Consider the following 25,580-nt stretch of genomic DNA (forward strand, 5'->3'; position numbering starts at 1 on the left):
TGTTGTAATCTGAGGTAACCCTCTTCGCTGTCCACTACACCTCCAATTTTGGGGTCATCTGCAAACTTACTAACTGTACCTCTCATGCTCGCATCCAAATCATTTATATAGATGACAAAAAATAGAGGGCCTAGCACCGATCCTTGTGGCCCTCCACTTCTGCCCAAAGTACATGACCTCACACTTTCCCACGTTATACTCCATCTGCCACTTCTTTGTCCCCTCTCCCATCCTGTCCAAATCCTCCTGCACCCTCCCCAGTGCTAACTGTCCCTCTTTGTACTGTCTGCCAACATAGCCCGGACACCTTCTGTCCCTTCATTTGCATCGTTAATGTATAAAGTGCAAAGTTGTGGTCCCAACGCTGGACCCTGAGGAACACCCCTTGTCACAGGCTGCCATTCCTGAGAAGGACCCTTATATCCCCACTCTGCCAAGGTTCTGTCCATGTTAGCACCTTGCCTCGAACACCGTGGGCCCTGACCTTACTCCTGTGTGGCACCTTGTCAAAACGCTTCTTGAACTCCAAGTAGATAACATCTATTGACTCTCCTTGCTCATTACTCCCTCCAAGAATTTGAGCAGGTTTGTCAGGCGTGGCCTGTCCCTGATGAAACCATGCTGACTCTGCCCTATCCCACCATCCACGTATTCAGAAATCTCATCCTCGACAACGAACTCCGAAATCTTACCAACGACTGAGGTCAGGCTATAATCTCCCATCTTTTGCCTTGTTCTCTTCTTAAACAGGACAGTTACGTTCGTGATTTTCCAGTCCTCCTCATTCCTGATGAAGGGCTTTTGCCCGAAACGTCGAATTTCCTGTTCCTTGGATGCTGCCTGACCTGCTGCGCTTTAACTAGCAACACATTTTCAGCTCTGATCTCCAGCATCTGCAGACCTCACTTTTTACATTTTTCAGTCCCAGAACAGATCCAAGATCCCCGAACATTACACCACCTCTCCAGCCATTGATTTAACTCCTGTAATTCCCCCTCTCATCCGGGGGGGAGAATTCCATGTGTATCCCACAGCCCCAGAGCGCAGCGTGGGCTGAGGGTCAGTGAGTATTATCCAAAGGGCTAAGGTGGAGAGGTTTTGTTTTGCCCAGTGAGCGGATTGAGGCTGCTGAGAGGGCAGGCAACAAGGGGAGCTGTGCCCGCAAGCAGCCCAGCCCTGAATGGATCGAAAGGCAGAGGGACACCGAGTGGCCAGTGCGAGATTCCTTTAATGGGATGATTGTTGCTCCAAATGTGTGGACACTGACACATGCTTGGAATGAGATTATGACAGCTCCCTCAGTATAACACACGCACACAGAATAGAAGGTGCTGGCTGTAGCTTCCTCTGTGTGTATATGTGTGTGTGCATACTGATCTATAATATATAAGAATAAATATAACATGCTCAGTGAGCCCTTCCCTCTGCATATATACTGTACATTATGGTATATAGTGCTCACCAAGCTCCCTATATCCTTACAGTCTCCCTCAGTATAACACACGCACACAGGATAGAAGGTGCTAGCTGTAGCTTCCTCTGCATGTGTGTGTGTGCATACTAATATATAATATATAAGAACAAATATAACATACTCAGTGAGCCCTTCCCTCTGCATATATACAGTACATTATGGTATATAGTCCTCACCAAGCTCCCTATATCCTTACTGTCTCCCTCAGGGTAACACGAGCTCCCCCTCCGGCCACGGGCAGTATATGCAGAGTCCCGGCCACACCCCCCCATTAGTTGGATGACTCCTTGGTCCTCCAGGCACCGCCCCCTAACCCCGAGTGCCCCCATTGGTCGGAGGCTTCATTCCGCGCACCCCGGCACCGCCCCTTGCACACCGCGCTCACCCGTTGGCTGGAGGACCAGGAGTCCTCCGAGACGGGACGGGCTCCTGATTGGTCGGAGGGGCTGCCATCAATCAGAGTCGGGTCACGTGGTCTCCGGGGGTGGGTGGGTGGGGGGAGGGGGAGGAGGAGACGCACCAGGCGCCGCCCGCTCGAGCGAAAAGCGAACGGACATTCGCCGGTTTGTATTACACCGCGATCGGAGCTCCCTGACGTCCACTCACCGACAATCACTGTTCACCGGCGGCTTAGGTGTCGTGGGGGCGTTGGGGGTGGGGAAGGCGATGGTTATTGTCGGCAGACGGGATCCGTTACCGACGGAACAAGGAGGGGGGAGGGGGAGTTGACCGTTTGCCTGGTGAGGGTCCGCACTGCGCCCGCGCAGATCTGAGGCCAGCGACGGGGGGGCGTGAGGTGTCCACGGAGTCTGCGTGGCTGACGGCCGTGCCGGCGAGGCGCCTGCGCGTGGGGTCACCGCTGCCGGCACGGAGCACGCGTATTTCGTCCGATTTACCACCAAACCCTGCTGGGTGCCGGCAGTGCGCCTGCGCTTAAACCTCCCGTGGGTGTTGGGGACAATAGGGCAGTTTCAGCCGCGCGGGGTGGTCTGGGTAGAGGCGGCCACTGGGTTGGGGTCTTGACCTGGAGGAGGGGGAGGGGTGGAGGTAGGTGATTAGAATTCCGGCAGAGCGGAAGCAGGTCCATTGGGCAAACAGCCCAGTGCACCACCCCCACCACCCAACTGATGCATCTCACCTGCACATCCCTGAGCACTATGGGTAATTTAGCATGGCCAATCCACCCTAACCTGCACATCCCTGGGCACTATGGGTAATTTAGCATGGCCAATCCACCCTAACCTGCACATCCCTGGGCACTATGGGTAATTTAGCATGGCCAATCCACCCTAACCTGCACATCCCTGGGCACTATGGGTAATTTAGCGCGGCCAATCCACCCTAACCTGCACATCCCTGGGCACTATGGGTAATTTAGCACGGCCAATCCACCCTAACCTGCACATCCCTGGGCACTATGGGTAATTTAGCATGGCCAGTCCACCCTAACCTACACATCCCTGGGCACTATGGGTAATTTAGCATGGCCAGTCCACCCTAACCTGCACATCCCTGGGCACTATGGGTAATTTAGCACGGCCAATCCACCCTAACCTACACATCCCTGGGCACTATGGGTAATTTAGCATGGCCAATCCACCCTAACCTGTACATCCCTGGGCACTATGGGTAATTTAGCACGGCCAATCCACCCTAACCTACACATCCCTGGGAACTATGGGTAATTTAGCATGGCCAATCCACCCTAACCTGCACATCCCTGGGCACTATGGGTAATTTAGCATGGCCAATCCACCCTAACATGTACATCCCTGGGCACTATGGGTAATTTAGCACGGCCAATCCACCCTAACCTGCACATCCCTGGGCACAATGGGTAATTTAGCACAGCCAATCCACCTTAACCTGCACATCCCTGGGCACTATGGGTAATTTAGCACGGCCAATCCACCCTAACCTACACATCCCTGGGCACTATGGGTAATTTAGCATGGCCCATTCAACCTGAACCAACACATCCCTGGGCACAATGGGTAATTTAGCATAGCCAATCCACCCTAGCCTGCGCATTCTTGGACACTATGGGTATTTTAGCATGGCCAATCAGCCCTAATCGGTACATCCCTGGGCACTATGGGTAATTTAGCATGGCCAATCCACCCTAACCTACACATCCCTGGGCACGATGGGTAATTTAGCACGGCTAATCCACCCTGACCTGCACATCCATGGACACTTTGGGTATTTAAGCATGGCCAATCCACCCTAACCTACATATCCCTGGGCACTATGGGTTATTTAGCATGGCCAATCCACCCTAACCTTCACATCCCTGGGCACTATGGGTAATTTAGCACGGCCAATCCACCCTGACCGACACATTCCTGTGCACTATGGGTAATTTAACATGGCCAATCCACCCTAACCTACACCAACCCTGGGTACTATTGGTAAATGAGCATGGTGCACTTTGGGTAATTTAGCATAGCAAATCTACCCTAACCTGCACAACCTGGGCACTATGGGTAATTTAGCATGGCCAATCCACCCTAACCTTCACATCCCTGAGCACTATGGGTAATTTAGCATGGCCAATCCACCCTAACCTGCACATCCCTGGGCACTATGGGTAATTTAGCACGGCCAATCCACCCTAACCTGCACATCCCTGGGCACAATGGGTAATTTAGCACAGCCAATCCACCTTAACCTGCACATCCCTGGGCACTATGGGTAATTTAGCACGGCCAATCCACCCTAACCTACACATCCCTGGGCACTATGGGTAATTTAGCATGGCCCATTCAACCTGAACCAACACATCCCTGGGCACAATGGGTAATTTAGCATAGCCAATCCACCCTAGCCTGCGCATTCTTGGACACTATGGGTATTTTAGCATGGCCAATCAGCCCTAATCGGTACATCCCTGGGCACTATGGGTAATTTAGCATGGCCAATCCACCCTAACCTACACATCCCTGGGCACGATGGGTAATTTAGCACGGCTAATCCACCCTGACCTGCACATCCATGGACACTTTGGGTATTTAAGCATGGCCAATCCACCCTAACCTACATATCCCTGGGCACTATGGGTTATTTAGCATGGCCAATCCACCCTAACCTTCACATCCCTGGGCACTATGGGTAATTTAGCACGGCCAATCCACCCTGACCGACACATTCCTGTGCACTATGGGTAATTTAACATGGCCAATCCACCCTAACCTACACCAACCCTGGGTACTATTGGTAAATGAGCATGGTGCACTTTGGGTAATTTAGCATAGCAAATCTACCCTAACCTGCACAACCTGGGCACTATGGGTAATTTAGCATGGCCAATCCACCCTAACCTTCACATCCCTGAGCACTATGGGTAATTTAGCATGGCCAATCCACCCTAACCTGCACATCCCTGGGCACTATGGGTAATTTAGCACGGCCAATCTACCCTAACCTGCACATCCCTGGGCACAATGGGTAATTTAGCACAGCCAATCCACCTTAACCTGCACATCCCTGGGCACTATGGGTAATTTAGCACGGCCAATCCACCCTAACCTACACATCCCTGGGCACTATGGGTAATTTAGCATGGCCAATTCAACCGGAACCAACACATCCCTGGGCACAATGGGTAATTTAGCATAGCCAATCCACCCTAGCCTGCACATACCTGGACACTATGGGTATTTTAGCATGGCCAATCAGCCCTAATCGGTACATCCCTGGGCACTATGGGTAATTTAGCATGGCCAATCCACCCTAACCTACATATCCCTGGGCACTATGGGTAATTTAGCACGGCCAATCCACCCTGACCCGCACATCCATGGACACTTTGGGTATTTAAGCATGGCCAATCCACCCTAACCTACATATCCCTGGGCACTATTGGTAAATGAGCATGGTGCACTTTGGGTAATTTAGCATAGCAAATCTACCCTAACCTGCACAACCTGGGCACTATGGGTAATTTAGCATGGCCAATCCACCCTAACCTGCACAACCCTGGGCACTATGGGTTTTTAGCATGGCCAATCCACCCCAACCGACACAACACTGAGCACTATGGGTAATTTACCATGGCCAATCCCCTTCATCTGCACATCCCTGAGCAATATGGGTCATTTAGCACGGCCAGTCCACACGAACCTACACAAGCTTGGGCACTATGGGTAATTGTGCACGGCCTGTCCTCCCTAACCTGCACATCCCTGGGCACTATGGGTAATTTAGCACGGCCAATCCACCCTAACCTGCACATCAGGCGGCACGGTGGCACAGTGGTTAGCACTGCTGCCTCACAGTGTCAGAGACCCGGGTTCAGTTCCAGCCTCAGGCGACTGACTGTGTGGAGTTTGCACGTTCTCCCCGTGTCTGCGTTGTTTTCCTCCGGGTGCTCCGGTTTCCTCCCACAGTCCAAAGGTGTGCGGGTCAGGTGAATTGGCCAAGCTAAATTGCCTGTAGTGTTAAGTAAGGGGTAAATGTACGGGTATGGGTGGGTTGCGCTTCGGCGGGTCGGTGTGGACTTGTTGGGCCGAAGGGCCTGTTTCCACACTATAAGTCTAATCTAATCTAAGTCTAATCTAATCACTGGTCACTATGGGTAATTTAACACCGCCAATCCACCCTGACCTGCACATCCCTGGGCACTATGGGTAATTTAACACCGCCAATCCACCCTGACCTGCACATCCCTGGGCACTATGGGTAATTTAGCACGGCCAATCCACCCTAACCTGCACATCCCTGGGCACTATGGGTAATTTAGCACGGCCAATACACCGGAACCTGCACAACCCAGTGCACTTTGGGTAATTTAGCACGGCCAACTCACCCTAACCTGCACATCCCTGGGCACAATGGTTAATTTAGCATAGCCAATCCACCCTAACCTTTCTATCCCTGGGCACTATGGGTAATATTACACGGCCAATCTCCCCTAACCTGTCCAACCCTGGGCACTATGGGTAATTTAGCATGGCCAATCCACCCTAACCTGCACATCCCTGGGCACTATGGGTAATTTAGCACGGTCAATCCACCCTAACCTGTACATCCCTGGGTACTATGGGGAATTTAGCATGGCCAATACACCCTAACCTGCACATCCCTGGGCACTATGGGTAATTTAGCATGGCCAATCCACCCTAACCTGCACATCCCTGGGTACTATGGGGAATTTAGCATGGCCAATACACCCTAACCTGCACATCCCTGGGCACTATGGGTAATTTAGCATGGCCAATCCACCCTAACCTGCACATCCCTGGGCACTATGGGTAATTTAGCACGGCCAATCCACCCTAACCTGCACATCCCTGGGCACAATGGGTAATTTAGCACAGCCAATCCACCTTAACCTGCACATCCCTGGGCACTATGGGTAATTTAGCACGGCCAATCCACCCTAACCTACACATCCCTGGGCACTATTGGTAATTTAGCATGGCCAATTCAACCAGAACCAACACATCCCTGGGCACAATGGGTAATTTAGCATAGCCAATCCACCCTAGCCTGCACATACTTGGACACTATGGGTATTTTAGCATGGCCAATCAGCCCTAATCGGTACATCCCTGGGCACTATGGGTAATTTAGCATGGCCAATCCACCCTAACCTACACATCCCTGGGCACTATGGGTAATTTAGCACGGCCAATCCACCCTGACCTGCACATCCATGGACACTTTGGGTATTTAAGCATGGCCAATCCACCCTAACCTACATATCCCTGGGCACTATGGGTTATTTAGCATGGCCAATCCACCCTAAACTTCACATCCCTGGGCACTATGGGTAATTTAGCACGGTCAATCCACCCTGACCGACACATTCCTGTGCACTATGGGTAATTTCACATGGCCAATCCACCCTAACCTACACCAACCCTGGGTACTATTGGTAAATGAGCATGGTGCACTTTGGGTAATTTAGCATAGCAAATCTACCCTAACCTGCACAACCCTGGGCACTATGGGTTTTTAGCATGGCCAATCCACCCCAACCGACACAACACTGAGCACTATGGGTAATTTACCATGGCCAATCCCCTTCATCGGCACATCCCTGAGCAATATGGGTCATTTAGCACGGCCAGTCCACACGAACCTACACAAGCTTGGGCACTATGGGTAATTGTGCACGGCCTGTCCTCCCTAACCTGCACATCCCTGGGCACTATGGGTAATTTAGCACGGCCAATCCACCCTAACCTGCACATCCCTGGGCACTATGGGTAATTTAGCATGGCCAATCCACCATAACCTACACATTCCTGGGCACTATGGGTACTTTGGCATGGCCAATCCCCCCAAACCTACACATCCCTGGGCACTATGGGTAATTTAGCATGGCCGATCCACATGAACCTACGCCTTCCAGGGCACTATGGGTAATTTAGCATGGCCAATCCACCCTGACCTGCACATCCCTGGACACTATGGATAATTTAGCATGGCCAATCCATCCTAACCTTCACATCCCTGGGCTCTATGGATAATTTAGCACGGCCAATACACCGGAACCTGCAAAACCCAGTGCACTTTGGGTAATTTAGCACGGCCAACTCACCCTAACCTGCACATCCCTGGGCACTATGGGTTATTTAGCATGGCCAATCCACCCTAACCTTCACATCCCTGGGCACTATGGGTAATTTAGCACGGCCAATCCACCCTGACCGACACATTCCTGTGCACTATGGGTAATTTAACATGGCCAATCCACCCTAACCTACACCAACCCTGGGTACTATTGGTAAATGAGCATGGTGCACTTTGGGTAATTTAGCATAGCAAATCTACCCTAACCTGCACAACCTGGGCACTATGGGTAATTTAGCATGGCCAATCCACCCTAACCTTCACATCCCTGAGCACTATGGGTAATTTAGCATGGCCAATCCACCCTAACCTGCACATCCCTGGGCACTATGGGTAATTTAGCACGGCCAATCCACCCTAACCTGCACATCCCTGGGCACAATGGGTAATTTAGCACAGCCAATCCACCTTAACCTGCACATCCCTGGGCACTATGGGTAATTTAGCACGGCCAATCCACCCTAACCTACACATCCCTGGGCACTATGGGTAATTTAGCATGGCCAATTCAACCGGAACCAACACATCCCTGGGCACAATGGGTAATTTAGCATAGCCAATCCACCCTAGCCTGCACATACCTGGACACTATGGGTATTTTAGCATGGCCAATCAGCCCTAATCGGTACATCCCTGGGCACTATGGGTAATTTAGCATGGCCAATCCACCCTAACCTACATATCCCTGGGCACTATGGGTAATTTAGCACGGCCAATCCACCCTGACCCGCACATCCATGGACACTTTGGGTATTTAAGCATGGCCAATCCACCCTAACCTACATATCCCTGGGCACTATTGGTAAATGAGCATGGTGCACTTTGGGTAATTTAGCATAGCAAATCTACCCTAACCTGCACAACCTGGGCACTATGGGTAATTTAGCATGGCCAATCCACCCTAACCTGCACAACCCTGGGCACTATGGGTTTTTAGCATGGCCAATCCACCCCAACCGACACAACACTGAGCACTATGGGTAATTTACCATGGCCAATCCCCTTCATCTGCACATCCCTGAGCAATATGGGTCATTTAGCACGGCCAGTCCACACGAACCTACACAAGCTTGGGCACTATGGGTAATTGTGCACGGCCTGTCCTCCCTAACCTGCACATCCCTGGGCACTATGGGTAATTTAGCACGGCCAATCCACCCTAACCTGCACATCAGGCGGCACGGTGGCACAGTGGTTAGCACTGCTGCCTCACAGTGTCAGAGACCCGGGTTCAGTTCCAGCCTCAGGCGACTGACTGTGTGGAGTTTGCACGTTCTCCCCGTGTCTGCGTTGTTTTCCTCCGGGTGCTCCGGTTTCCTCCCACAGTCCAAAGGTGTGCGGGTCAGGTGAATTGGCCAAGCTAAATTGCCTGTAGTGTTAAGTAAGGGGTAAATGTACGGGTATGGGTGGGTTGCGCTTCGGCGGGTCGGTGTGGACTTGTTGGGCCGAAGGGCCTGTTTCCACACTATAAGTCTAATCTAATCTAAGTCTAATCTAATCACTGGTCACTATGGGTAATTTAACACCGCCAATCCACCCTGACCTGCACATCCCTGGGCACTATGGGTAATTTAACACCGCCAATCCACCCTGACCTGCACATCCCTGGGCACTATGGGTAATTTAGCACGGCCAATCCACCCTAACCTGCACATCCCTGGGCACTATGGGTAATTTAGCACGGCCAATCCACCCTAACCTGCACATCCCTGGGCACTATGGGTAATTTAACACCGCCAATCCACCCTGACCTGCACATCCCTGGACACTATGGATAATTTAGCATGGCCAATCCATCCTAACCTTCACATCCCTGGGCTCTATGGATAATTTAGCACGGCCAATACACCGGAACCTGCACAACCCAGTGCACTTTGGGTAATTTAGCACGGCCAACTCACCCTAACCTGCACATCCCTGGGCACAATGGTTAATTTAGCATAGCCAATCCACCCTAACCTTTCTATCCCTGGGCACTATGGGTAATATTACACGGCCAATCTCCCCTAACCTGTCCAACCCTGGGCACTATGGGTAATTTAGCATGGCCAACCCACCCTAACCTGCATATCCTTGGGCACTATGGGAATTTATCACGGCCAATCCACCCTAACCTGCACATCCCTGGGCACTATGGGTAATTTAGCACGGTCAATCCACCCTAACCTGTACATCCCTGGACACTATGGGTAATTTAGCACGGTCAATCCACCCTAACCTGCACATCCCTGGGTACTATGGGGAATTTAGCATGGCCAATACACCCTAACCTGCACATCCCTGGGCACTATGGGTAATTTAGCATGGCCAATCCACCCTAACCTGCACATCCCTGGGTACTATGGGGAATTTAGCATGGCCAATACACCCTAACCTGCACATCCCTGGGCACTATGGGTAATTTAGCATGGCCAATCCACCCTAACCTGCACATCCCTGGGCACTATGGGTAATTTAGCACGGCCAATCCACCCTAACCTGCACATCCCTGGGCACAATGGGTAATTTAGCACAGCCAATCCACCTTAACCTGCACATCCCTGGGCACTATGGGTAATTTAGCACGGCCAATCCACCCTAACCTACACATCCCTGGGCACTATTGGTAATTTAGCATGGCCAATTCAACCAGAACCAACACATCCCTGGGCACAATGGGTAATTTAGCATAGCCAATCCACCCTAGCCTGCACATACTTGGACACTATGGGTATTTTAGCATGGCCAATCAGCCCTAATCGGTACATCCCTGGGCACTATGGGTAATTTAGCATGGCCAATCCACCCTAACCTACACATCCCTGGGCACTATGGGTAATTTAGCACGGCCAATCCACCCTGACCTGCACATCCATGGACACTTTGGGTATTTAAGCATGGCCAATCCACCCTAACCTACATATCCCTGGGCACTATGGGTTATTTAGCATGGCCAATCCACCCTAAACTTCACATCCCTGGGCACTATGGGTAATTTAGCACGGTCAATCCACCCTGACCGACACATTCCTGTGCACTATGGGTAATTTCACATGGCCAATCCACCCTAACCTACACCAACCCTGGGTACTATTGGTAAATGAGCATGGTGCACTTTGGGTAATTTAGCATAGCAAATCTACCCTAACCTGCACAACCCTGGGCACTATGGGTTTTTAGCATGGCCAATCCACCCCAACCGACACAACACTGAGCACTATGGGTAATTTACCATGGCCAATCCCCTTCATCGGCACATCCCTGAGCAATATGGGTCATTTAGCACGGCCAGTCCACACGAACCTACACAAGCTTGGGCACTATGGGTAATTGTGCACGGCCTGTCCTCCCTAACCTGCACATCCCTGGGCACTATGGGTAATTTAGCACGGCCAATCCACCCTAACCTGCACATCCCTGGGCACTATGGGTAATTTAGCATGGCCAATCCACCATAACCTACACATTCCTGGGCACTATGGGTACTTTGGCATGGCCAATCCCCCCAAACCTACACATCCCTGGGCACTATGGGTAATTTAGCATGGCCGATCCACATGAACCTACGCCTTCCAGGGCACTATGGGTAATTTAGCATGGCCAATCCACCCTGACCTGCACATCCCTGGACACTATGGATAATTTAGCATGGCCAATCCATCCTAACCTTCACATCCCTGGGCTCTATGGATAATTTAGCACGGCCAATACACCGGAACCTGCACAACCCAGTGCACTTTGGGTAATTTAGCACGGCCAACTCACCCTAACCTGCACATCCCTGGGCACTATGGGTAATTTAGCATAGCCAATCCACCCTAACCTGTCCATCCCTGGGCACTATGGTTAATATTACACGGCCAATCCCCCCTAACCAGTCCATCCCTGGGCACTATGGGTAATTTAGCATGGCCAAACCACCCTAACCTGCATATCCTTGGGCACTATGGTAATTTAGCATGTTCTATCCATCCTGACCTGCAGATCCCTGGGCACTATGGGTAATTTAGCATGGCCAACCCACCCTAACCTGCATATCCTTGGGCACTATGGGTAATTTAGCATGTCCAATCCACCCTCACCTGCGCATCCCTGGGCACTATGGGTAATTTGCATGGCCAATCCACACTAACCTGCATATCCCTGGTCACTATGGGTAATTTAACACGGCCAATCCACCCTAACCTGTCCATCCCTGGGCACTATGGGTAATTTAGCATGTGCTATCCACCCTAACCTGCACATCCCTGGCCACTATGGGTAATTTAGCATGTCCAATCCACCCTAACCTGTCCATCCCTGGGCACTATGGCTAATTTAGCACGGCCAATCCACCCTAACTGACACATCCCGAGGCACTATGGGTAATGTAGCATGGCCAATCCACCCTAACCCGCACATCCCTGGGCACTATGGGTAATTTAGCACGGCCAATCCACCCTAACCTGCACATCCCTGGGCACTATGGGTAATTTAGCATGTCCAATCCACCCTAACCTGTCCATCCCTGGGCACTATGGCTAATTTAGCATGTGCTATCCACCCTAACCTGCACATCCCTGGGCACTATGGGTAATTTAGCACGGCCAATCCACCCTAACCTGCACATCCCTGGGCACTATGGGTAATTTAGCACGGTCAATCCACCCTAACCTGCACATCAGGCGGCACGGTGGCACAGTGGTTAGCACTGCTGCCTCACAGTGTCAGAGACCCGGGTTCAGTTCCAGCCTCAGGCGACTGACTGTGTGGAGTTTGCACGTTCTCCCCGTGTCTGCGTTGTTTTCCTCCGGGTGCTCCGGTTTCCTCCCACAGTCCAAAGGTGTGCGGGTCAGGTGAATTGGCCAAGCTAAATTGCCTGTAGTGTTAAGTAAGGGGTAAATGTACGGGTATGGGTGGGTTGCGCTTCGGCGGGTCGGTGTGGACTTGTTGGGCCGAAGGGCCTGTTTCCACACTATAAGTCTAATCTAATCTAAGTCTAATCTAATCACTGGTCACTATGGGTAATTTAACACCGCCAATCCACCCTGACCTGCACATCCCTGGGCACTATGGGTAATTTAACACCGCCAATCCACCCTGACCTGCACATCCCTGGGCACTATGGGTAATTTAGCACGGCCAATCCACCCTAACCTGCACATCCCTGGGCACTATGGGTAATTTAGCACGGCCAATCCACCCTAACCTGCACATCCCTGGCCACTATGGGTAATTTAACACCGCCAATCCACCCTAACCTGCACATCCCTGGACACTATGGGTAATTTAGCACGGCCAATCCACCCTAACCTGCACATCCCTGGGCACTATGGGTAATTTAACACCGCCAATCCACCTTAACCTGCACATCCCTGGGCACTATGGGTAATTTAGCATGGCCAATCCACCCTAACCTGCACATCCCTGAGCACTATGGGTAATTTAACACCGCCAATCCACCCTAACCTGCACATCCCTGGGCACTATGGGTAATTTAGCGCAGCCAATCCACCCTAACCTGCACATCCCTGGGCACTATGGGTAATTTAGCACGGCCAATCCACCCTAACCTGCACATCCCTGGGCACTATGGGTAATTTAGCATGGCCAATCCACCCTAACCTGCACATCCCTGAGCACTATGGGTAATTTAACACCGCCAATCCACCCTAACCTGCACATCCCTGGGCACTATGGGTAATTTAGCGCAGCCAATCCACCCTAACCTGCACATCCCTGGGCACTATGGGTAATTTAGCATGGCCAATCCACCCTAACCTGCACATCCCTGGGCACTATGGGTAATTTAACACCGCCAATCCACCCTAACCTGCACATCCCTGAGCACTATGGGTAATTTAGCACGGCCAATCCACCCTAACCTGCACATCCCTGGGCACTATGGGTAGTTTAGCATGGCCAATCCACCCTAACCTGCACATCCCTGAGCACTATGGGTAATTTAACACCGCCAATCCACCCTAACCTGCACATCCCTGGGCACTATGGGTAATTTAGCGCAGCCAATCCACCCTAACCTGCACATCCCTGGGCACTATGGGTAATTTAGCATGGCCAATCCACCCTAACCTGCACATCCCTGGGCACTATGGGTAATCTAGCATGGCCAGTCCACCCTAACCTGCACATCCCTGGGCACTATGGGTAATTTAGCACGGCCAGTCCACCCTAACCTGCACATCGCTGGGCACTATAGGTAATTTAGCACGGCCAGTCCACCCTAACCTGCACATCCCTGGGCACTACGGGTAATTTAGCATGGCCAATCCACCCTAACCTACACATCCCTGGGCACTATGAGTAATTTAGCATGGCCAATCCACCCTAACCTGCATATGCTTGGGCACTATGGGTAATTTAACCCGGCCAATCCATCCTAACCTGCACATCCCTGGGCACTATGGGTAATTTCGCATGGCCAATCCACCCTAACCTGCACATCCCTGGGCACTATGGGTAATTTAACCCGGCCAATCCATCCTAACCTGCACATCCCTGGGCACTATGGGTAATTTAGCATGGCCTATCCACCCTAACCTGCACATCCCTGGGCACTATGGGTAATTTAGCAGGGCCAATCCACCCTAACCTGCACATCCTTGGGCCCTATGGGTAATTTAGCATGGCCAATCCACCCTAACCTGCACATCCCTGGGCACTATGGGGAATTTAGCATGGCCAATCCATCCTAACTTGCACATCCCTGGGCACTATGGGTAATCTAGCATGGCCAGTCCACCCTAACCTGCACATCCCTGGGCACTATGGGTAATTTAGCACGGCCAATCCACCCTAACCCGCACATCCCTGGGCACTATGGGTAATTTAGCCCGGCCAATCCACCCTAACCTGCATATGCTTGGGCACTATGGGTAATTTCGCACGGCCAATCCACCCTAACCTGCACATCCCTGGGCACTATGGGTAATTTAGCCCGGCCAATCCATCCTAACCTGCACATCCCTGGGCACTATGGGTAATTTAGCATGGCCTATCCACCCTAACCTGCACATCCCTGGGCACTATGGGTAATTTAGCACGGCCAATCCACCCTAACCTACACATCTCTGGGCACTATGGGTAATTTAGCATGGCCAATCCACCCTAACTTGCATATGCTTGGGCACTATGGGTAATTTCGCATGGCCAATACACCCTAACCTGCCCATCCCTGGGCACTATGGGTAATTTAGCACGGCCAATCCACCCTAACCTGCACATCCCTGGGCACTATGGGGAATTTAGCACGGCCAATCCACCCTAACCTGCACATCCCTGGGCAATATGGGTAATTTAGCACGGCCAATCCACCCTAACTTGCACATCCCTAGGCACTATGGGTAATTTAGCATGGCCAATCCACCCTAACCTGCACATCCCTGGGCACTATGGGTAATTTAGCACGGCCAATCCACCCTAACCTACACATCCCTGGGCACTATGGGTAATTTAGCATGGCCAATCCACCCTAACCTGCATATGCTTGGGCACTATGGGTGATTTAGCATGGCCAATCCACCCTAACCTGCACATCCCTGGGCACTATGGGTAATTTAGCCCGGCCAATCCATCCTAACCTGCACATCCCTGGGCACTATGCGTAATTTAGCATGGCCAATCCATCCTAACCTGCACATCCCTGGGCACTATGGGTAATTTAGCATGGCCAATCCACCCTAACCTGCACACCCCTGGGCAATATGGGTAATTTAGCATGGCCAATCCACCCTAACTTGCACATCCCTGAGCACTATAGGTAATTTAGCATGGCCAATCCACCCTAACCTGCACATCCCTGGGCACTATGGGTAATTTAGCACGGCCAATCCACCCTAACCTACACATCCCTGAGCACTATGGGTAATTTAGCATGGCCAATCCACCCTAACCTGCATATGCTTGGGCACTATGGGTAATTTCGCATGGCCAATCCACCCTAACCTGCACATCCCTCGGCACTATGGGTAATTTAGCCCGGCCAATCCATCCTATCCTGCACATCCCTGGGCACTATGGGTAATTTAGCCCGGCCAATCCACCCTGACCTACACATCCCTGGGCACAATGGGTAATTTAGCATGGCCATTCCACCCTAACCTGCATATGCTTGGGCACTATGGGTAATTTAGCAGGGCCAATCCACCCTAACCTGCACATCCCTGGGCACTATGGGTAATTTAGCATGGCCAATCCACCCTAACCTACACATCCCTAGGCACTATGGGTAATTTAGCATGGCCAATCCACCCTAACCTGCACATCCCTGGGCACTATGGGTAATTTAGCACGGCCAATCCACCCTAACCTACACATCCCTGGGCACTATGGGTAATTTAGCATGGCCAATCCACCCTAACCTGCATATGCTTGGGCACTATGGGTGATTTAGCATGGCCAATCCACCCTAACCTGCACATCCCTGGGCACTATGGGTAATTTAGCCCGGCCAATCCATCCTAACCTGCACATCCCTGGGCACTATGCGTAATTTAGCATGGCCAATCCATCCTAACCTGCACATCCCTGGGCACTATGGGTAATTTAGCATGGCCAATCCACCCTAACCTGCACACCCCTGGGCAATATGGGTAATTTAGCATGGCCAATCCACCCTAACTTGCACATCCCTGAGCACTATAGGTAATTTAGCATGGCCAATCCACCCTAACCTGCACATCCCTGGGCACTATGGGTAATTTAGCACGGCCAATCCACCCTAACCTACACATCCCTGAGCACTATGGGTAATTTAGCATGGCCAATCCACCCTAACCTGCATATGCTTGGGCACTATGGGTAATTTCGCATGGCCAATCCACCCTAACCTGCACATCCCTCGGCACTATGGGTAATTTAGCCCGGCCAATCCATCCTAACCTGCACATCCCTGGGCACTATGGGTAATTTAGCCCGGCCAATCCACCCTGACCTACACATCCCTGGGCACAATGGGTAATTTAGCATGGCCATTCCACCCTAACCTGCATATGCTTGGGCACTATGGGTAATTTAGCAGGGCCAATCCACCCTAACCTGCACATCCCTGGGCACTATGGGTAATTTAGCATGGCCAATCCACCCTAACCTGCACATCCCTAGGCACTATGGGTAATTTAGCATGGCCAATCCACCCTTACCTTCACATTCCTGGGCACTATGGGTAATTTAGCATGGCCAATCCACCCTAACCTGTACATCCCTGACACGTCATTAGGTCACCTCATGTGAAAGGGAGGGCCGCAGATGCTGTAGATTTGAGTCGAGAGTGTGGCGCTGGAAAAATACAACAGGTCAGGCTGCGTCCGAGGAGCGGGACGTTTCAGGCCTTACCCACTGGGCCTCAATCTCGTCTCTCGTTCTTCTAAACTCCCCAGCGAGACCAGGCCCCAACTCTCTCCCTCATCAGAAAGTCCGTCCGTCCCCCAGGACCAGCCAAGTGACCCTGCTCTGGGCTGCCCGCTGGGATATGGGGTGGGGGGCGGAATGGAGGGGTGGAATTCTCGTACCGGTTTGCTGATGTCCTCTGCCTCTGTCTCTCCCCCTCAGGTCTGAGGCTGCCCTCGCCGGATATCCACGATGGAGGACGTGCAGACACCAGCATCGGAGGAGACGTCTGGGCAGGGCCTGGGGTCCGTGCTGGTGGTCAATCCCGACGTCCCGGCGCCCGCTCCCGTGCCCAAGGCCGGAGTCGACAAGCCCTTCTCGTGCCCAGGCTGCGGCCTGGGTTTCCGCCGGGCCTCCAACATGGCACGGCACCGGTGCCGTCGGGACGGGGAGCGGCCGTACCCGTGTGGGGACTGCGCCCGGGCCTTCAACTACCCCTCGGAGCTGGCCATCCACCGGCGCAGCCACACCCGGGAGCGGCCCTTCATCTGCTCAGCCTGCGGCAAGGGCTTCCTGTACTCCTCCAACCTGCTGACCCACCAGCGGGTGCACACTGGCGAGCGGCCCTTCGCCTGCCCGCTCTGCGGCAAGGGCTTCACCCGCTCCTCCAGCCTGGCCGCCCACCAGCGGGTGCACTCGGACGAGCGGCCGTACCCGTGCGACGGGTGCCAGCGCCGCTTCAAGAGTGAGAAGGAGCTGCGGATCCACCAGCGGCTGCACCAGGGTGAGCGCCCGTTCCCCTGCGGTGTCTGCGGCAAGGGCTTCACCCAGCTGGCAGTGCTGCTGGCCCACCAGCGGGCGCACACCGGCGAGCGGCCCTTCGCCTGCTCGCTGTGCGGCAAGGCCTTTGCCCGCTCCTCCAGCCTGACCGCCCACGCCGGCGTCCACTCGGACGAGCGGCCCTTCCCCTGCGAGCTCTGTCAGAAGCGCTTCAAGAGCTCCAAGGAGCTGAAGGTGCACCGGCAGGTCCACTCCGAGGAGCGTCCCTACCCGTGCGGGGTGTGCGGCGAGCGCTTCCGCCAGGCTCGGAACCTGCAGGCGCACCGCCGCACCCACACCGGCGAGCGGCCCTTCGCCTGCTCCCTGTGCGCCAAGCGCTTCGCCCGGTCCTCCAGCCTGCTGGCCCACCAGCGGGTCCACTCCGACGACCGGCCCTTCCCCTGCCCCGAGTGCCCCAAGCGCTTCAAGAGCGCCCGGGAGCTGGCCACCCACCGGCGGGTGCACAGCGGCGAGAGGCCCTACCCCTGCCCGGTCTGCCCGCGCCGCTTCACCCAGCCCTCCATCCTGCAGACCCACCGGCGGGTCCACACCGGCGAGAGGCCGTACGCGTGCCCAGTCTGCCCCCGGCGCTTCATCTGTGCCTCCTCGCTGCTGAACCACCGCCGGGTGCACACCCGCGAGCGCCCCTTCCCCTGCCCCGTCTGCGGCAAGTGCTTCCGACAGTCGGCCAACCTGCAAACCCACCGGCGGCTCCACCTCTGACCTGTCGGGGGCGCCACTTCTTCACCCAGCCCTCCATCCTGCAGTTACCCCTGTGACCTGTGGGGGGCGCCACCTCTTCACCCAGCCTTCCATCCTGCAGTTACCCCTGTGACCTGTGGGGGGCGCCACTTCTTCACCCAGCCCTCCATCCTGCAGTTACCCCTGTGACCTGTGGGGGGCGCCACCTCTTCACCCAGCCCTCCATCCTGCAGTTACCCCTGTGACCTGTGGGGGGCGCCACCTCTTCACCCAGCCCTCCATCCTGCAGTTACCTTCCTGACCTGTGGGAGGCGCCACCTCTTCACCCGGCCCTCCATCCTGCAGTTACCCCCCTGACCTGTAGGGGGCGCCACCTCTTCACCCAGCCCTCCATCCTGCAGTTACCCCTGTGACCTGTGGGGGGCGCCACTTCTTCACCCAGCCCTCCATCCTGCAGTTACCCCTGTGACCTGTGGGGGGCGCCACCTCTTCACCCAGCCCTCCATCCTGCAGTTACCCCTGTGACCTGTGGGGGGCGCCACGTCTTCACCCAGCCCTCCATCCTGCAGTTACCTTCCTGACCTGTGGGAGGCGCCACCTCTTCACCCGGCCCTCCATCCTGCAGTTACCCCCCTGACCTGTAGGGGGCGCCACCTCTTCACCCAGCCCTCCATCCTGCAGTTACCCCTGTGACCTGTGGGGGTAGCCACCTCTTCACCCAGCCCTCTATCCTGCAGTTACCCCTGTGACCTGTAGGGGGCACCACCTCTTCACACAGCCCTCCATCCTGCAGTTACCCCTGTGACCTGTGGGGGGCGCCACCTCTTCACCTAGCCCTCCATCCTGCAGTTACCCCCCTGACCTGTAGGGGGCGCCACCTCTTCACCCAGCCCTCCATCCTGCAGTTATCCCCCTGACCTGTGCGAGGCGCCACCTCTTCACCCAGCCCCCCATCCTGCAGTTACCCACCTGACCTGTGGGAGGAGCCCTCTCTTCACCCAGCCCCCCATCCTGCAGTTACCCCCTGTGACCTGTGGGAGAAGCCCTCTCTTCACCCAGCCCCCCATCCTGCAGTTACCCACCTGACCTGTGGGGGGCGCCACCTCTTCACCCAGCCCTCCGTCCTGCAGTTACCCCCCCGACCTGTGGGAGGTGCTCCTGTGCACTAAAGCATCCTGCTTTCCTGCCAGCCCCTCCTGTCTTGTTAGCTCTTGGCTTGGTGGGACAGGAGGGGCAAGTCCCGACAAGGGGGTCTGTCCGGGAATGGGTGGGGATGAGTGGGATAGGAGGGGCAAATCCCGACAAGGAGGTCTGTCTGGGAATGGGTGGGGATGAGTGGGATAGGAGGGGCAAATCCCGACAAGGGGGTCTGTCCGGGAATGGGTGGAGATGAGTGGGATAGGAGGGGCAAATCCCGAAAAGGGGGTCTGTCCGGGAATGGGTGGGGATGAGTGGGACAGGAGGGGCAAATCCCGACAAGGGGGTCTGTCCGGGAATGGGTGGGGAGGCCAGGCAATAAGGTCAGAGATATGGGATGGGGAGCATGGAGACAGTGAGGCGGGGGGGGGTGAGGTGAAGACTGTGGTTTGTAGATACCTCAGTGCAGTGTGGGCTGAACAGGAGGCCATTCAGCCCCTCCCTCCTCCGGGCTGTTACCCAGGAACAGGAGGCCATTCAGCCCCTCCCTCCTCCGGGCTGCTATCCAAGTGCGGGGGCGTTAGTTAACGATTGAGTGAGTCGAGGATGAGGAGGGGGACTAATGGAGTGAATGAAATGTTTTGACGTGACCCAACGGGGCTGATGGCCTGGCCCAGAAACCGGACCCAGCAACGCGGAGCCTAGCTTCAAAGGCAAGCGATTCCAAAGGCCTCCTGGGTCAAAAGCTGGGGGTTTAGGCTGGGGGGGTTGGGGGTGGCCGAGTCTGCTCTCTTCCTGAAGAAGGGCTCATGCCCGAAACGTCAATTCTCCTGCTCCTCGGATGCTGCCTGACCTGCTGCGCTTTTCCAGCACCTCTCTCATCGAGACTCTGTTGAAGAGCCAGCCCAGAAATGATGGGGTGAATGGCCTCCTGTATACATTCTGTCTGTCGCAGCAGTGTGTACCCTCTACAGGACGCCCTGCAGACACTCCCCAAGGCTCCTTCCCAAAACCCCCCCACGGCCACATCCATCCTGGAGGACAGGGGGTGGGGGGGGCAGATACACAGGAACACCAGCCCCCCACCTCCTGCGTGTTCACCCCCCCTCCCCATCCCGACTGGGCCCGTTCCTTCCTGGGGCTGAATCCTGGAGCTCCCTCCCTGAGGGAGACGGTGGGTCTCACCCTCCAGCACGGGACAAGGGGGCAGCCCACCCACCACCTCAAGGGGGGGCAACTAGGGACGGGATGGTAAATGCTGGGGCCAGGCAGTGACACGTGCTGCCAGTGTTTCGGCTGCTAGCAGTATCTGACCCCAACGAGGAACCAGCCTTGAGCTGAAATGATCGAATCCGAGATTGAGAATAGCTCCAGAGAGGCGTCCGGCAAGTCTGTGTCTCACAATGTGGGTTTTTCAAAAAGAAATATGTATTCCTGAGCATTAAACCGATTGTTTAGTCTTGTGTCTCTATCTAAAGTAAGATTGTGCTGCGTTTTCTGACTGTAGAACATCTGGAAAACCTATTAAACATGAGATAAAGAGAGAATGGCTTGTGTCTTCGAGGAGGATGAAACGAAGCTACGAGTTCCTTCCCCGCTCAGTCAGAAACTCCCCCCTAATCCCCACCCGACAGAATACCTCAGTGGGATGTGTGTGTCACTGGTGATGTGCAGTGCTAGATGCCTGTCCCTACCTACCCTTTGGACTGGGTGAGGTGCTGGGAACCATTTCAGAGTCAGCCCCCTTTGCTGTGGGTCTGGACTCACCTTTGGGCCAGACTGGGTTAATGTGACAAAGAGTTCTTTCTGTCCAGGTCATCAATGATGGCTTCTTAAAATAATAATCGAGAGTAAAGTTCAGTCATCCAGAATCTGGGTTTAAAATTTTGTTTAATCCAAAGAACCATCCCTCGTGACACAATCTTTCTCTCCCCATTCCGGTGCCATTTAGGTCAACTGATGGCTACGTGGTCAACGCCAGGGCGAGATTCTTATTGAATTGAAATCTGACCATGGGATTTAACACCCCAGTCTTTGGTATGCTAGTCTGGTGATAGTTTGAAGGGCTCATGCCCGAAATGTCGATTCTCCTGCTTCCTGGATGCTGCCTGACCTGCTGCGTTTTTCCAGCAACACATTTTTCAGCTCTGATCTCCAGCATCTGCAAGTCCTCACTTTCTCCTCGAAGATTTTAACCTACTGCGAATCCTCTTGCAAGGACGCCTTCCTTGAAGAAGCTCTCTTCTAGAAGGGCTCATGCCCGAAACGTCGACTCTCCTGCTCCTCGGATGCTGCCTGACCTGCTGCATTTTTCCAGCAACGCATTTTTCAGCTCTGATCTGCAGTCCTCACTTTCTCCTCGTCTGGTGATATGATCGTTACACTGTCGCCAGTCTGTGAATCAGCTGAGTGTTTTATGGAAAGTCAAAACACTACATGGATGTTATCGTGGTCTCTTCAGACCAGTCTTAGTTTATTCATTTAATTTCCGCTAAGTGCTATGATAGGGTTATGAATCCGTCTCTCCCAGGGGGCCTTGGATCATTGATATGTGACAACCAGTGCTTGTGATTTATAATTGCTGGTTATCAACACGGTGAACTTTAAATGATTGATCCCTCTTGGAAATACCTATTGAATCTTTGCATACCAATGACTTGGTCAACATGTTCCAGGTCACAGCAGTTGAGAGCATGGAAATGTTGGTCACTAAATATCCATCTCTTGCAATCCCGTTTTCTAGCACTTGTCCCTTGGCCTTGTAAGCTTCATCTGAATACTTTGCCAATGTCTAGAGTGCTGCTGGTTTTTACCAGCCTCACAGGCAGTGAGAAACCTTCTCAAATGCTGTCCTTTCGGTTTAATTTATTCACCCCATCACTAAGGGGAAACGTTAATCCCTGCCTATGTCCCTCCAAACTGTGTCCACCTCAATCAGACCCAACCCCAGCCTTCCCTGCTCTAAGGAAAGCAGTCCCGGTCTCTCGAACCTATCCAGCCCCTTCAAAATGATCACTGAATCCAGCTCCACCACACCTTTGGAGGAGGAGGGGTGAGGGGTGCACTGCAGAGCCTGATCACACTCGAGATGATAGATTGCTTTGCCAATCACTTTGAACTCGCTGCAATCGCGGATCTGCCCACTCACGGTGCCACCGAATAATGGGAGCGAGGACCCAGATTTCAAAAACTCTGGTGAATCAAAGACTGGAAGAAGGTGGCGGAGGAAGGAATTAAATGAGAAACCGAGAACTTCAGGAAGGGACAGAGAATGGGGATCTCAGAGTTAAACCTCTTCTGGGGTAGCAGTGACGGATTACACCTGAATTGGAAGGGACTAATATACTGGCATGAGATTTGTCAGAACTGCTGGGAAGGATTTAAACTAGTAAGGTGGGGGGCTGGGACCTGGGGAGATAGTGAGGAAAGAGATCGATCTGAGATGGGTACAGTTGAGAACAGAAGTGAGTCAAACAGTCAGGGCAGGCAGGGACAAGGTAGGACTAATAAATTAAACTGCATTTATTTCAATGCAAGGGGCCTAACAGGGAAGGGAGATGAACTCAGGGCATGGTTAGGAACATGGGACTGGGATATCATAGCAATTACAGAAACATGGCTCAGGACTGGCAGCTTAATGTTCCTGGATACAAATGCTACAGGAAGGATAGAAAGGGAGGCAAGAGAGGAGGGGGATTGGCATATTTGATAAGGGATAGCATTACAGCTGTGCTGAGGGAAGATATTCTCGGAAATACATCCAGGGAAGTTATTTGGGTGGAACTGAGAAATAAGAAAGGGATGATCACCTTTTTGGGATTATATTATAGACCCCCCAATAGTCAGAGGGAAATTGAGAAACAAACTTGTAAGGAGATCTCAGCTATCTGTAAGAATAATAGGGTAGTTATGGTAGGGGATTTTAACTTTCCAAATATCGACTGGGACTGCCATAGTGTTAAGGGTTTTGTTGGGGAGGAGTTTGTTAAGTGTGTACAAGACAATTTTCTGATTCAGTATGTGGATGTACCTACTAGAGAAGGTGCAAAAATTGACCTACTCTTAGGAAATAACGCAGGGCAGGTGACTGAGGTGTCAGTGGGGGAGCACTTTGGGGCCAGTGACCATAATCCTAGTTGTTTTAAAATAGTGATGGAAAAGGATAGACCAGATCTAAAAGGTGAAGTTCTAAATTGGAGAAAGGCCAGTTTTGAGGGTATTAGGCAAGAACTTTCAAAAGCTGATTGGAGCAGATGTTCGCAGGGAAAGGGACGGCTGGAAAATGGGAAGCCTTCAGAAATGAGATAACAAGAATCCAGAGAAAGTATATTCCTGTCAGGGTGGAAGGGAAGGCTGGGAGGTATAGGGAATGCTGGATGACGAAAGAAATTGAGGGTCTGGTTAAGAAAAAGAAGGAAGCATATGTCAGGTACAGACAGGATAGACCGAGGGAATCCTTAGACGAGTATAAAGGCAGTAGGAGTATACTTAAGAGGGAAATCAGGAGGGCAAAACGGGGACATGAGATAGCTTTGGCAAACAGAGAATCTAAAGGGTTTTTAACAAATACATTAAGGACAAAAGGGTAACTAGGGAGAGAATAGGGCCCCTCAAAGATCAGCAAGGCGGCCTTTGTGTGGAGTTACAGGAGATGGGGGAGATACGAAATGAGTAATGTTTATCCGTTCATGAGATGAGGACGTTTCTGGCCAGGCCAGCATTTACTGTCCATCCCGAATTGCCCAGAGGACGGTTAAGAGTCAACCACATTGCTGTCACATGAGGCGAGACCAGGTAAGGATGGGAGTTCTGTAGGCCAGACCAGCTTAGAATTTTCCCACAGTCTCTATCTTCCATGTCCTTTTCCATAGTGAACACTGATGCAAAATATTCATTTAGTATCTCCCCCATCTCCTGTGGCTCCACACAAAGGCCGCCTTGCTGATCTTTGAGGGGCCCTATTCTCTCCTTAGTTACCCTTTTATCCTTAACATGTTTGTACAAACCCTTTGGATTCTCCTTAACCCTATTTGCCAAAGCTACCTCATGTACCCGTTTTGCCCTCCTGATTTCCCTCTTAAATATACTCTTACTTCCTTTATCCTCTTCTCAGGATTCACTCGGTCTATCCTGTCTGTACCTGACATATGCTTTCTTCTTTTTCTTAACCAAAATCTCAGATTACAACAGGATCTGGACCAGATGGGCCAATGGGTTAAGGAGTGGCAGATGGAGTTTATTTTAGATAAATGTGAGGTGCTGCATTTTGGGAAAGCAAATCTTAGCAGGACTTATACACTTAATGGTAAGGTCCTAGGGAGTGTTGCTGAACAAAGAGACCTTGGAGTGCAGGTTCATAGCTCCTTGAAAGTGGAGTCGTAGGTAGATAGGATAGTGAAGTTTGGTAGACCTTTCCTTTACTAGTCAGAGTATTGAGTACAGGAGTTGAACATTTCAGAGAACATCTCTGGGACACCCGGACCAACCAACCCAACCACCCCGTGGCTCAACACTTCAATTCCCCCTCCCACTCCACCGAGGACATGCAGGTCCTTGGACTCCT

The 25,580-nt window shown here is 52.8% G+C and overlaps 1 protein-coding gene across 1 annotated transcript; it reads left to right on the plus strand.

Annotated features, from left to right (window-relative positions):
• The first annotated feature begins 1,968 nt into the window (after positions 1-1,968).
• Positions 1,969-21,564, plus strand: LOC132814280 (zinc finger protein 135-like). The gene is made up of 2 exons (XM_060823465.1): positions 1,969-2,037; positions 17,582-21,564. Exon 2 carries the CDS (start codon positions 17,612-17,614, stop codon positions 18,899-18,901), a length of 1,290 nt encoding a protein of 429 aa, XP_060679448.1. The 5' UTR covers positions 1,969-2,037; positions 17,582-17,611; the 3' UTR covers positions 18,902-21,564.
• The last annotated feature ends 4,016 nt before the right edge of the window (positions 21,565-25,580 follow it).

Source organism: Hemiscyllium ocellatum, unplaced genomic scaffold, assembly GCF_020745735.1.
Source record: "Hemiscyllium ocellatum isolate sHemOce1 unplaced genomic scaffold, sHemOce1.pat.X.cur. scaffold_783_pat_ctg1, whole genome shotgun sequence".
NCBI lineage: Eukaryota > Metazoa > Chordata > Chondrichthyes > Orectolobiformes > Hemiscylliidae > Hemiscyllium > Hemiscyllium ocellatum.

Bases quoted from the DNA above. Each gene is read 5' to 3' on its own strand.
- LOC132814280 (XM_060823465.1), top strand. From the start codon at position 17,612: ATGGAGGACGTGCAGACACCAGCATCGGAGGAGACGTCTGGGCAGGGC.